A 13436-nucleotide genomic window follows, 5' to 3' on the forward strand; every position below is an offset into this window, starting at 1 on the left:
TGGCCCTTCTGCCTACATCTGTAATGAGTGTCTATCTTTGTAAGAATTTTTTTGTTTTTTAAGCTTGTTATGGGCAGAAATACTGTTGCTCACTGACATCATACTGGTGGCAACCATGCTTTCTTCAGGGGGGTAGCTCACAGAAACTCGTGTTCAGGTAGCAGATATAAAAGTAAAAACAGCATTTGAAGAAAAAGGAGGTTGATGAGGGAATGTTTGTTATTTCTAAGCTTTTTCAAATGCTTTAATTAAAAACAATAAAATATAGAAATACGACACTGTGAAGAGTGACTTCTCATTTCTGCTGTATGCATTACTTATTTTCTACAAGTAATGTGCCCTTGCATTATTTGAATAAATACTAAAAAAAAGACTGTAAATGCTTTCTGCAGCCAGAAGAATGATGGAAGTTAGAATCCTTTGTGCATCATCCCTTTGCTTTTTCGGTTGTAGATACAGCTGTGCTAACACAATACAACGTTTGAGTTGAGAGTTCTGCCTGGCACCAATGATAGTTTTCAGACTGAGGCTCTTATTTGATAGATCTTTCAAAGTGATACTGTGCTTAGTAGTGTCTGTGTCCCTGGAAGTAGCTTTTCAATTAATTTCTCAGAGGAAATACTTTCAAAAGGAAAAGCTAAATTTTGCCAAGAATCAAATAAGGTCAGAATAATTAGACAAACCAGAGCTTTGTAGGTTAGATAGGAACCTAACCCTCTCTATGAGGTAGTGCAAATGTGCTGGAGAGCAGGAAAATGAAATGCATGAGGATGCTTAAATTTGCTGAGAATCTGAAGTTCTGTATAAATCTCTTAGCATATTTTCAAGCGTAGGATTGCATTTTAAGGTTTTTTTCACATTAAAAAAATAAAATAAAATGTATTTATCTTTCCTTTGTCTAGTTTCCAGTTTAACCCACCATAAAATGAGTTCACTGAATTAATTGTAATGCTTTTATGCTATAAACTGCTATTATATTTTGATTACAATATGGTGCTATTCCATGGGGTTTCAAGCACGTACCTAGTAGGCTCTACGCAGCTTCCGTACATTGCTTTTTATGAGACCGTAGTGACTGTATTTCAGCTCTTTACTGTACTCTGCTACTGGCAAAGTGGATGGCCTAAGGGCTACGTTGACAGGTATCAATCTGTGTTAGTCTTCTGACATCAGCTGACCTTTGCCAGTTTATACTTAAGACCTGGACTGGTATTTTCTCCTGTTCTTCCTTGGCTGCAGAATAGTAAAACCATTTTTTGTTTGCCTAAAGTAGTGTCTGTGAATGTCTATGCTCAGTGGTTGCGTGGTCTTTACAGACTGAGGATGAAAGAGGACAGATGGTTTCTTCAGTGGGATAATTTATGCTTAAAATACAAAAAAGTGGGTTCTTCTGATTCTGTTGATTGGCCAGCAGAAGGAAGGCTGCCAATCTCTTCCTTTAGTGACAGCATTAATGGAGTCTTGCATCTATCCTTTTGTCAGTATCTGTAAAGAGAGACTCTTTTCCTCAGTCAGATCTTGTTATGTTGACAAAGAGATTAATATCATAGGAGCTAGGGAACAGAAAGCCGGTGCAGCTGTATAGCATCGGTTCCTTAGGAAACGGAGCAGAGGTGGGTTAAGAAGGATTGTGGGCAGGGAATTCTTAAGTTCCCCGGATTGCTGTGGCCTTTGCTTTCCAGCTCAGGGGAGGAATGCAGACTGTCTCATCTTTGCTAGGACTTCTAGCTAGAGAAAATGGGGTGTTTTGCTTTGTAAAAGCAAGACTGGAATGAGAGGATTAAAGGGAAGGATCCTGAGAAGTCCAGGAAGACAGTGATTGGCACTACTGTAGTTAAGTATACGACCATATGAAACGCTAAATAAAATTGCAGGATGGGGAGGGGGTGGAAAGTAGGAGCTATTTTGAGAAGATGTCAGAAGCCTCATTTACATCCAGGTACCTGAATGGTGGTTTGGTGTTTCTGTGTAAATGAAAGCCAGGAGGAGGGGGGAATGGAAGAAAGAAGATGCAAAGCACCAGTTTTTTTGAAACATACTGCTTGTGTGGATGTCAGCATCCACGGAGTAGCATTGCATTTCAGAGAAACTTGCCAAGCAGACAGACAATTCCTTTTCCTTACTCTGTTCTGTCCTTGACACACACGAGCTTTGTCTGGGGTTTGAGGAGTTGTGGGGAGATGGTGCTGTGTACAGGACAGACTCGTGCTGCTGGAAGTGAGCCACCCACGTATCAGGGTGGCAGACAGTGGTCTAGAACCTGCTGCCCTTTGTGAGTGGAGAGCTGTGGAAACTGCTATGTAGGTGAAGTACTGTCCACTTAAACAGGGAAGAGGCTACCTTCCAGATGGCTAGGCAGAAGTTCACATGAATTATACAATGAGTTGGCTCCTGCAGCTTGATGGCATTTTCAAATGGGTTTCTGAGGAGTCACCCAGGCAATGTCTAAGTACATCTGCCGAGACTCTGCCTCAGTCCTTAAAACACAGAGGAAGGAGAAAATGCTCATCTGCAAGGTACATACAGAAAACAAAATGCTTTGCTGTCTTTCTCAGCCCAGCTTCCTAATCAAAGGAAGGAGAGGTTTTGGTTCTGACAGCTTTGCACTGTCCAAACTCAACACAGACAACTTCAGAACAGTGGTTTGTCAGCCTGTTTTGGCTCTGAACAAGCATCAGGTGTGGACAGCTATGCAGAGAAACAAGACCTGACAACAGGTTTGGTTTTTGCAGTAGTTTCTGTGCACGGTGTGGAGGTACCTCCAAGTGCCAAGGTGGGACATGCATAGGGGCCCGCTCTTAGCTTTTGGAGTGTTTTACCCATGCCCTGGCCATCTGGTTTTATCAGCAGATCATAATGTCTATTTGCATATTGGATGGCATATGCACCAGAAAAACCCAACAAATGCAAAAAACCCCTCCGAACAGCATTGTTTCCAACTGTGCTGATTTAATCAGAAATGCTAAAACCTCATCAAATATCTAATAGTATTTAGGTTACCCTGAGTGAGTTTGAAATTACACTGTAACCGCCAAGGGTAGCGTGGATTGATTCACTGGCCGTGTGGAGAGCAGACACGAGCAAGGACCTGAGCTCAGCTGAGGCTCACAGTTGTGGTCATACAGACAGCAATAATATTACATAAATAATAACAGCTATGGAAAACTTTAGAGCTTCAGAACCTGTTACAAGCAAAATAATTGGTGTCTTGTTTGAGGCTTTCTTCTTTTAGTCATACTGCTTTTTGAAGGGCAAATTGTACGTTTGCGTTCTGTATGTTTGAGTGTGGACGTTTACAAACTTCTGTTTTGTAAAAAGATGAATGTAAAAATCGTGGCATGGTCTCATTTTGATAATAGGATTGCATGCGGGCATCCTTGTGGTTAAATTAAACAATATATTTAAAAACATTAGATTTCCTGTGAGGGGGTCATTGTTTGCCAATTGAATGATTAATAACTAGAGACTGGAGATGCATGTACAACTGTGTAAACTTGCTTATGAACCCCTGATGTAACTCATTTAAAATCTGTGTGTTCTTTCCGTAGAATTGAATTTGGTGTAGCCATTAAGAGGATAGCATCAACTTGGAAAATTAAACTTTTATTCTAATTTCTTTTTGGGTTTATTGGGTCTCCATCCACCTCAAGTCTTTCAGGTGCAAGTTCCTTTTTCAGAATTCATTGAAAGAAAACATATTTATAATTAAAAAACTGTTGTTATATGGCAACTTTCAGATTGTTTAGGACAGCTAATATCAAATAATAAAAGTCTTTAAGATGTCTGATGCTCCCCAGAGTAGAACAACTGTTCTGTACCCTTGTGCATATGCCAAATGAGGACATGGAGCTCAACTGATTTAATGGCACCTGCAAACACACCTACTTCACTGGACTTCAGCCACTTAGAGGACTGGTGCAATCAAGTTATTTAGAAAGACTGTAAATAAAGCAACACAGATCCCAATGCTTTAGAGCCCCATCAAGAACGTATTCCTTTAAATACGCTGATTTACAAAGAAGGTTTGGGGGTTTTGTTGTTGTTTGGTGGGTTTTTTTCCCCCACAGCACTGATTTTTGTCTTCCCTTGGTTGTCCTCTAGTGTTTGGCTTTCACAAGAATGCAGAATTCAGGGTTTTTCCTTAAACCCTCAAAGTCTGCAAACTGCCTGGAAAACAGGCTGGTTCCTGAGCTTCCTGGCGTGGCTTGCTTTTTAACCAGACCCTAAGTAGAAAAATGTAGCCTTTTCTGGAGCTGATGTGGTATGACTCCTGGCAGCAGGGTGAACAATTTAAAACCTCCTGCTATGCTTTAAAACCAAGATAAAATGTTTCTTTGTTCCTGCTTCTACCTCTCACCCTTGTCTATTACTTGTGCTTACCAAGGCTTTTCATTTAACCCTTTTTTCTGTTAAGCTCCTCCTTCCTCCTTGGCTCTATTTACCCTTGTGATGCCCTCTCAAAAGGCATTTAGAGGGGAGAAGAAGAGAGGGAGAGAGTGTGTATGTAATTGGTTTTTTTTTATTGTTGGCATTCTCAGTGCCAGCTGCTTTCTTTTGCTCAAGCTCCATCTGCAGCCATGCCATTAAATTTGGTTTTCGCTTGTTAACTGAACTTCCAACATAACTACCTGCTATGTGGTCAGTAAATATGAGTGATGAGAAGAGTTAGGCTATTTACATGGAATTATAAGCTCACTGTTAAAAATCCTAGGACTTATTATCAGTGGAACTTGGCTCCTGTTTAGTTCAGAAGTTTGTTCACCAGATTACTGGTGTGAAGTCCTTGTGACTTGAGAGGAACTAACCTAATCAGCTGCAGACCACCTCCATCATATTTCCTATTATGTGCATATATTCTAGTTACGCTGTAGTATATTCTTCTGGGTGTTTAAAACTGTTCATTTGGTTTACCTGAGAGTGGGAAATACAACTTCTTCCTAACTGCATCTTCAGTTTCTCACTTGGACTTGTCTCTTGGAAGACTTAATTGCATTTTAGGAAATTCAAGCAGGATTTTTTTGGGAATGTTCAGGGGTTTTTTTGTTTGGGTTTTTTTTTTTGTGGGGGGTTTGGGGGATTGGCTTTTTACATTCATAGTAATGTATTTTCTCCCTCTTGTGTGATTTTTTTAAAATATTTTCCCTCCTGGTCAGCCTCATTAGTACTGTAATATTTGAGCTGATAGTAGTGACATCTAACATTTAGTTATATTTGTACTTCAGGCTGAGGTCAAGCAAACAAAGCGATTGTTATGTTGTAGCATTCTTTTTCTAATGAGCATATTAAAATCTGCTCACAGCTACAGGATCAGCTGTGAAGAGAAGGGAGAAACATGGTACTGTGAGTAGCACTGTCTTTTTGGAGCTATTTATGGAAAAAAAATAGACTGAAGGGGTATGTCAGGACCCTGGTAAGAAATAAGTGGCACAGTGGTGTTGACGGAAAGGGTTTTGGCATAAGTCTTGTTGTGACTGTTTCTGTGACTTAGAAAGGAAATTCCTACAGACTGGACTAACCATTAAAAAATGTCCCTGCTTCTAGGAGTTCAAGGCACACAGTGGAGTCTTCCCGGGGAAGATGTCATCTTTGACAATGAAAGCCCATTGTCTGGACAAAAGAGGAAGCTTCTTTAAGGTAAATGGGATATTTATACAGGACAAAGAGCATGTTTTATGTGAAATGAGTGCTGCGGAATGTGCAGTACAGTCCATGTTATGTAGCAAATCTTTTCTGTAAAATGGGAAGTGTTTCACTGAGCATCTCTTTTTTACAGGTGGTATTTGTGGTTAGATTGCCACCCAGTTATTTCACGTGTATATTGTTTTCCTATACGTGGAATAGAGTATTTGGTGTAAAACAGCTTGTGACTTTCTTTGCTGCTAATGCTGAGAACATAAGCTTTATTATGCATAGGCATAAGATTATTAGATCTTTCATATACTGGATTTATGTAATTTAAAGTTGCAGTACAGGTTTATGTTTACCCTTACTGGGTTGAAAATTGTTTTTTTTTCCTTGCCTATTTTAAGAAGATTTGGCAGGGGCTTTGTAGAGGAATGAAGCTGGGTTAATTAATCTTGATAATGTACAGCATGTGGGCTGGCTTCAGGGGCGGTGGGTTGGCTGTTGTAGACAAGGTGCAGCTGTGGCTGGTTCCGTTAAGTGGTTGGACAGCCAAGGAAGAGGGAGCAGCCAAGGAAGAGGGAGGAGGGAGAAGCAGAGAGAAGAGGGAGAGCGTGCCCTGGGGGAGGGAGGAGAGACAGGAGAAGGCAGCAGAGGGACTGGCCTGAAGAGTATGTTGGTATGTGATGGTAAAAGACCTTGTTGCAGCTGGCTGGTTTGGAGAGTGCTGCGACAGGGCTCCTTGTTTGTTTGTAGTCTGAACACTCACAAAACTCCTATATTTGTATTCTCAATGTGTCTTTCAGTCCTTTTTGTGTTTTGGTGTTTTTACTTTGTTGATTTTGTTTTGCTTTTCTTTTGGGTTTTGTTTGTTTTCTTTTTTTAAAGTCTAAGTGCATCTTGTTTGAAATACACAAGAAGCTGGTCCTTAGCTCACTGCCATACTCTTAAAAATCCAGAAAGGCAGATGTCTGCATCTTCAGGTGCCTACATACCTTAAAGGAGTCTAGCGCTTTCTCCTTTGAGATACTCAGCCCAGTCTCCTGGATGATACAGGCACAGAAAGCTACTGGTTCTGTCTGGCATGGGCGTGCTTGCAGAGAGAAAACAGAAATAATGAAGTTTAGTATTTGTGTTATGGGACCTGTTTTGAGATGCCGTGTGGCTTACAGAACACCTAATACAGTATGTTCCATTGAGAAATACGTTTCAGGTGAGAGCTCTTCTGTCTTTTACCAGTTCGATTCCATCACAGAATAGAGCTGATGTATGGCAATGCACGAAAAGGGCCGGGAAGGCAGGATGCAACACGTGCTCCCCTTGTGCCTATGGGAAGCACCTGGGAGCACAGGCACAGGTGGAGGCCTCTCCAGGCTTGAGGTGGTACTCAGAGCTGCAGGGAGGTTGAAGCACCTTCAAATATTCCCTGGAACTCTTTAGAAATGCTTTATTCCCTGGGTGTGAACACCTGATTTTTATTATTTTTTTCTGCCCCACTAACCTTATTACAGCTGGAAAATGGAACCTTGAGGAAGTGCACAAGAAAGGATGTACTTCAGATTGGCTGCCTGCAGTTATTAGATTTTGTGCATCTTCTGTGATCATTTTCACTTCTACACAGTTATAAATCCCTTCTGTGTCCAGGTTCTTATGTCAAGGATTGAACCTGATGACTTAATTTTGCTTTTTCCCAGTATTTCCTGCAGTGTTAACTTGCATGATTGGCTCCAGATTTGCTCAGCAGCAGTAAGTTAGTTTGGCCATGCACTGCAAAACCAAGCATGGATCACCATGTCCTCTCTTCCGCCTCCTGTTCCAAATGAGGTTTTCTTAAGGCTTTAGGGGCTGCCGTGAGCTTACTATTTTCTAGGGGAACGTGGGGATGTGTTTTGGTATTTTTTATGTGACAGAGAGAGACTTTAAGCAGTGCAGAGATTTTGGAGAACAGTCATCTTTCAGGTTGGCATGACAAAAAGTGGAGGTGCAGTAGGAGTTACCAGCATGGTTTTCAAAAGACAACCAAATCCTACTGACTGTATATTTATATGTAATGGAGGGGGTCTGAAGGCAGTGTTTATTGTAGGGCAGGCGGTACTTAACATTTTCTTCGAGAGAAAAGAACTAGTTGATATGAAATGTAGTTAACAAAGTCTTCGTGTGCACTGTGTGAGTACAGCTGTGGACACCATATACTTCTAGAGAGCAGGACAGGGACAGTAGTGTCCAGGCAGTGCTACTGTATTGAAAATACGCTGACCTACCAGATTCTGGTCCTACCACTGGCCAGGAAGATATATGTATTTTTCGTGATGTGAGGAACAGAGTGAACTGTCACATGGACCAGCTTGGGATCAGGGTTCAATACAAGAGTTGAACTTGTCTGTTCTGCACTAGGATTTTGCTGTAATGCTGGGGTCACAGTAGCTGTCTTGCTGGACAAGGTTTTGCTCTAAGGAGCAAGCAAAATTTACGGATGATTCTGAGCACTGAATTAGCTTCCCTTAGAATATTCATTGCCTGCTGTAGTTTCTTCTAGTGAAAGATGCCAATACTTGCTGACATCTCAGCTTATAGTAAGAAAAAGCATACTGCCTTTTTATTTTTCTGGTATTGCAGCAAATGTGATTGACCAGCCAAAGCTCTTAAGTAGTGACAAGCAGCTGCTGCTTTACCGACTCCTGCCTGCTCTGCTGCTCCTCTGCTGTCCTCACAGGTCCCATGCTGCACATTTCAAGCGTTGCTGTTTCCCTTTCCTCTGGGACAGAAATGCCCTTCTTTTGCTGCCTGAATCTGACCCTTGAAGGGGTAGGGGGGTGGGTGTTCTAGCAGATGATAAATACACTCATGATAGGGTACAGGCAAAGGGCAACCAAGTAAGTGGTGGCAGGTGCCTTTAGCGCATGGAGAGCTATAATGAGCGCTGCTGTAGTGTGCAGGACCAGTTTCTCTGCAGCTTCATAGTACTGTTCATAGTGACATGTAAACACGTTTGTTTTGTGACTTGTGTGTTTTCTTCATCTTAAGGCAGTCTTACAAGGCCAGTTGTTAGGAAATGAATGATCAGCACTGCAGTGACAGCATGTCTTCCTCTTCGGCTCACTCAGAGCTTCATATGATCAGCAATAAATGAGGTCTCCTGCTGACAGGAACTGCTTCTCAGTTTTGCAGAACACTTCTGCTGTGTCTCATACCTCATTAGCACAAACATTAGCCTTGAATTGGCAGTCCATAGCCACATAGGGAGAATGGTCATCTATTCAAATCGTAGCAAGAAATGGTGTTGGTCATGAGGAATGTTTTTAGGTTGTCACTTAAGCGTGTGCTGAAGGAATTGTGATGTCAGTGGGACTGTAAGCAAGTGCCTATGTCATTTTCTGCAGTCCTTTGGTATCTGCCTGTGTAAGTAATTCTTGTGTGGAGAATAGATGCTGGAATAGCTGTTTTGTGCACCTTCTGTTTATGATGTTATGGTTGTAGCTACTCAAAATGATTAGGAATGCAGTATGCCTGAGCAACTTCAGGACACCAGACTCCTAAGGCCGTAAGAAACATTGTCAATTAAGAAACTAAGGTTGTCCTAAATTTGGCGAAGACAGTCTGGCAGGGGAATGGCCTGAAGAATAGTGGGGATAAAAGATGCCTCAAAGCTACCTTTTCAGACCTCTCACCATCCCTGGGAAGTTGCACCGTTGGACCACCATTCTAAATTGGAATGCTGATTGAATGAAAAAAAAAAGTGCTGAATTGGAAACCGCAGGTGGGCAGTGTCCCCAGCCTGTGCACATACACTGTGCCGGTGTCTGTGTATGCGCATTTGCATGTGCAGTGAAATTGCCTTCTCCTTTCCCTCCTTCACATTTGTAGAATTATGACAATGGTTACACTTGCTACAGCTGGATGAGTGAGTGAAGAAAACATTTGGCTCATCAGATCTTTTCAGTTTACATTATTTTAATTTGCCTTGTCTGTGTTTAAGAGACCTAGTAATTAAGATACAGCCTCTTACCCATGCTGACCTGTCAGAATGCTCTCCCAGATGCACACTGTGTACTTCTGTATATGGTTCTGGTATTATGCTTGTTACTTTACAGTTGCCCAAGAAACCTTTGGCACGCTGGCATGCAGTTTCTCAGGGCACTTAAATCCTCATAATGAGTATCTTGCTGTTCTCAGAAACATTTATGAGAAAATTCATTGACAGATACCAGTGGGAAATTTCAACTTTTCTTTCTGGTTCATAAACAGTTCCCATTGCTGTATCTTCTAACCATCTTAGTTTTCTCATGTTCATTCTTTTGACTGTTAGTACAGCAGGAAAACTGTATTGTCCACTTTTTACAAAGAGCACAGGCCTGTAGTTTTATAGGCTAAATTCTGCGGAGTCTTCATACCTTGCAATTGATGAAGGCTCAGAGCCAGCAAGCAGTAAAAATGAAGCAAAGATGAAGTTAGGCTTGGGTAATTCTGAGGCTGAATAGCTTGCCAGTGGTTACAGATGGAGTCTGTGGTTACCAAATACATGTCTCTGAGAAGCATCCTTTTTACTGAACCATCTTCCTCACCAAAATGTTCCAGTCTTTATTGAACTAGCATCAGAGATTTTTACAGCAATAAAGCTTTTCCATCCCAAAATCAAACATCAGGTAAAATTTTGTTCCTTGCTGATGAACAAGACACTGAATAATGTTAGTGGTCTTGAGAATTGATAGTTCACTGTGCAAAATAACCAGAAATTGCAGCCATGTATCAAAATATTAGATTGTATTCAGACGTTTGGACAAGTCCAGAAATAGCATTCCTAGTTTGGCTTGCATCTGGCACTTCACCACCTCGTCACACAGGGTGCTCTTTGAGGGCAACTATGCTCTGCTTATCAAAACAGGAAGGAATAAGAAGTGACACCAAAAAGGATGCAGGTCTCCAGAAAGAATGAAAAATGAGATGCTGGCAGGAAGGTGGGGTGGTAAGTGCTGAGGCTCATTTGTCCAGTCTGATACTGATCCTTGGTGTCTTCAGCCTGTGTTCCCTTACCAGATTAGAAGCACTGATCTTACCTTTTCCTCTTTAGCTGTTGTAAATCTCGGGGCTTGGAAATGTTCTGCAGTGGTCACCTTGGCTGACTTCTGGTCTCAGAAAGATGGCAGCTTTGTTAATTCCCTGTACAAGCTTATTTACATTTTAACACAGAAAACAGGAATTCAGTTGTCATGCAGCTATGGATGAGTGATTTTTTTTTTTTTTTTTTTTTTCCTAAAAATATCCTGAAACACACTTCAAGTCAAATCCATCTGTCTTCCTCTTGGGACTGGGAAACTCTTCATGAGTTGAATGAGTAAGCAGACCTGTAGCTATGCTGGGCTTCTGACAGAGGCACCAGGCTGTGCCTGGTCCTGGGCATGTCCTTTCCCTGATGCACAGCAGTGATGCATGTGTAGGCAGAGCAGCTTCAGAGGGGTGACTGTAGCACCTTGGGATTGTGTTGCTTCTGGTGAACACATTTGCTTTGATTTTTGCTGTTCATGACATCCTGAGAGATGTAAAACATAAAGATGGAATATATGTATGCTGGTGAGAGAGTGCTGGAGAGCTGAGGAGTTTGTGGTTTGTCTGTAGGAATTACATTGTCACCCCTGCCTGGCCAGCTTCTGGAAGCTGAGATCAGTCTTGTTGAACAAAGAATCAGTTGACAATAAGCATAGCATGACACATTGTGAAAGGAAACATTGTGGTTTGAGATGTTTGCATTTTTTCATTTATGGATTTTAGGAATGTAAATAGTTATTACATGGGTATTTGTGGCAATCTAATGTTTGGGATAGGTTTGGTTAGGTAATGCTGTACTGGGCTGCTCTGTGAATTCATGCAGAGTCACAATTATTATTTGGGTTTAGAGTGCTTATATTTTAATTTATTTTAAACTTAGAGAACAGTGCTTTATTAGACATAAACTTCAAAGGAAACATATTAGACACAAAAGTGGCTTATGTTATATAAGGTCTGCTTTTGATTTGGGATTTTTTTTAATGTTAAATAATCTACCACCTGAGATATGTCATACTTTGAAATAAGTTTATTTTCACGTAAACCTCTTTCTGTAGCATAGCAGGATAATACATATTTCATAGTCCTAAATAATCTGTGACAGATATCTTCAGGTTGCTTCTTAAGTCTTGGGGTTCATGTATGTTGCTTTACACTAATAGGGTCTTCTGACAAATATATCCATCCGCTTCAGTTGTATTTTCCTTTGGAAGCTGCCGATTACCATCTTGATTTCAAGTCTGTTGAAACCAATGAGTGAATTTTCCCATTATCTCCAGCAAAAAAGGAATGACACTCTTTGCAAATAGAGAAATCTGTTCAAAGAATTCAAATATTCTGAACCCTCTGGTAAGAAGGCGGCAGCCTTGCACTGCTGCTTGTTTTCTAGGGTTGGATCTAATATAGTACACACCCAGGATCCTTCCTGCATTTTGTGGAAACATATTATTAACAGCTCATCTTGTATAATGCTAATCATACAGACATCACATGCACTGTATAATGACCAGAAATGTCACTGATTCTAAAGACTTTGGAAATTATATCATAAAATCATGAGTACGCCTTATGTTATTTGATAGAAAATTATGTCAGGTGCTTTTGTGACAGTGTGTGTCAGTTAATTGCAAGACATACCTGAATGATGCAACTCCAAAAGACTTTTTAAATCAGGAGAAGAGTGACTTCTTTTCACATTAAGAAGATTTTAAGGAAAATTAGTTGTTGTTTGCAGAAAATATTGGCAATTTATTTAAAAAAAATAAAAAGAGGTTTTAATTACTACAGATAAATGTTTTAGTTCAGGTGCAATAGCTTCTGGTAGCTGATGAGTTGTAGTTTGATGGTGGAGTGTGTTCCATCCTGGGGGACTCTAAGCCAGGTTCAGGTTTGATGCTAGGCTCTTGACCTAGTTTCCTTGTCCAGGTTGTTCTGACTTTTCATAGACTAAGGAAAGACTGCCTTCTGTTATGGGGCATATGTAGCACACCCAAGAAACCTGGCCTGTAGCCTGTAGAAGAGAATGTGAGCATAAGACTGCTTGAAACATGCCATTATAAGTTTTCATTAGAAAAAGAAAAAAATAAAATTGCTAAACACAGGAAAATTCCTTTCAGGAACGACAGTTTCTGACAAGTTCCCTTCAAGGCAGACACACAAATTAAGAAGTGTTAAGATTACAATGTCTTCAAGGTAAAACTTTCTTGCAGCACTTGCCTTATGCTATTCTGATTTAAAATGTTAAAAAAACCCCAACCTTTTGAAATATTTGTTTTCAAGACCTTTAATCTTACATAAGCAAGTACCCTTCCCAGGCAAAAATGTAAAAAGCAGTTGTGTTAAAGTGGCTGAGCATGGAAGTTTCTTGTAGTTAATTTTGTATGGCTGCCAAAGATAAATTGGATATTGGAAAGCATCAGAAAACACGCGGCCATGGTTAGTTTTTAGGTACAAGTAAACAAAAGAGTAACCAAGGAACTGCAGTGTAGGAAGGTTATACAGTGCTTCAACTCCTTTGCATTGTAGATCCATCCTATCTTCTGGGGTCAAACCGATATAAGAAATGAAGTGTGGAGTGACAGCCTGAATTTGTGAGCATGTTACTGTGCTGTTAGTACCAGTTGGGTTAGAATTCTTTGCTGTAGTGCCCAGAGATTTTGTTTTCTGGGAGGGAGTTGTTCAGTGAGTATGTTTTAGTTGTTGTCGGGGTTTTTTCTTTTCCTTTTTTTTTTTTTTTCTTTTTTAACTTCGGTCAAAGCTAGTTAACACAGTTA

General features: G+C 40.6%; 1 protein-coding gene across 10 annotated transcripts in view; it reads left to right on the forward strand.

Annotated features, from left to right (window-relative positions):
• Positions 1-13436, forward strand: part of LOC130157758 (sodium/potassium/calcium exchanger 3-like) — a 280298-nt gene that overhangs the window by 218912 nt on the left and 47950 nt on the right. For all 10 annotated transcript variants that reach the window (XR_008825023.1, XR_008825024.1, XR_008825025.1 and 7 more), the window contains one exon: positions 5542-5634. Coding sequence is in view for 6 of the 10 variants with exons in the window: in XM_056357686.1 (XP_056213661.1) it covers positions 5542-5634 (93 nt within the window). In the remaining 4 variants the exon portion in view is untranslated. The remainder of the gene's footprint in view (positions 1-5541; positions 5635-13436) is intronic.

The sequence above is a fragment of the Falco biarmicus genome, chromosome 12, assembly GCF_023638135.1.
Source record: "Falco biarmicus isolate bFalBia1 chromosome 12, bFalBia1.pri, whole genome shotgun sequence".
Lineage (NCBI taxonomy): Eukaryota > Metazoa > Chordata > Aves > Falconiformes > Falconidae > Falco > Falco biarmicus.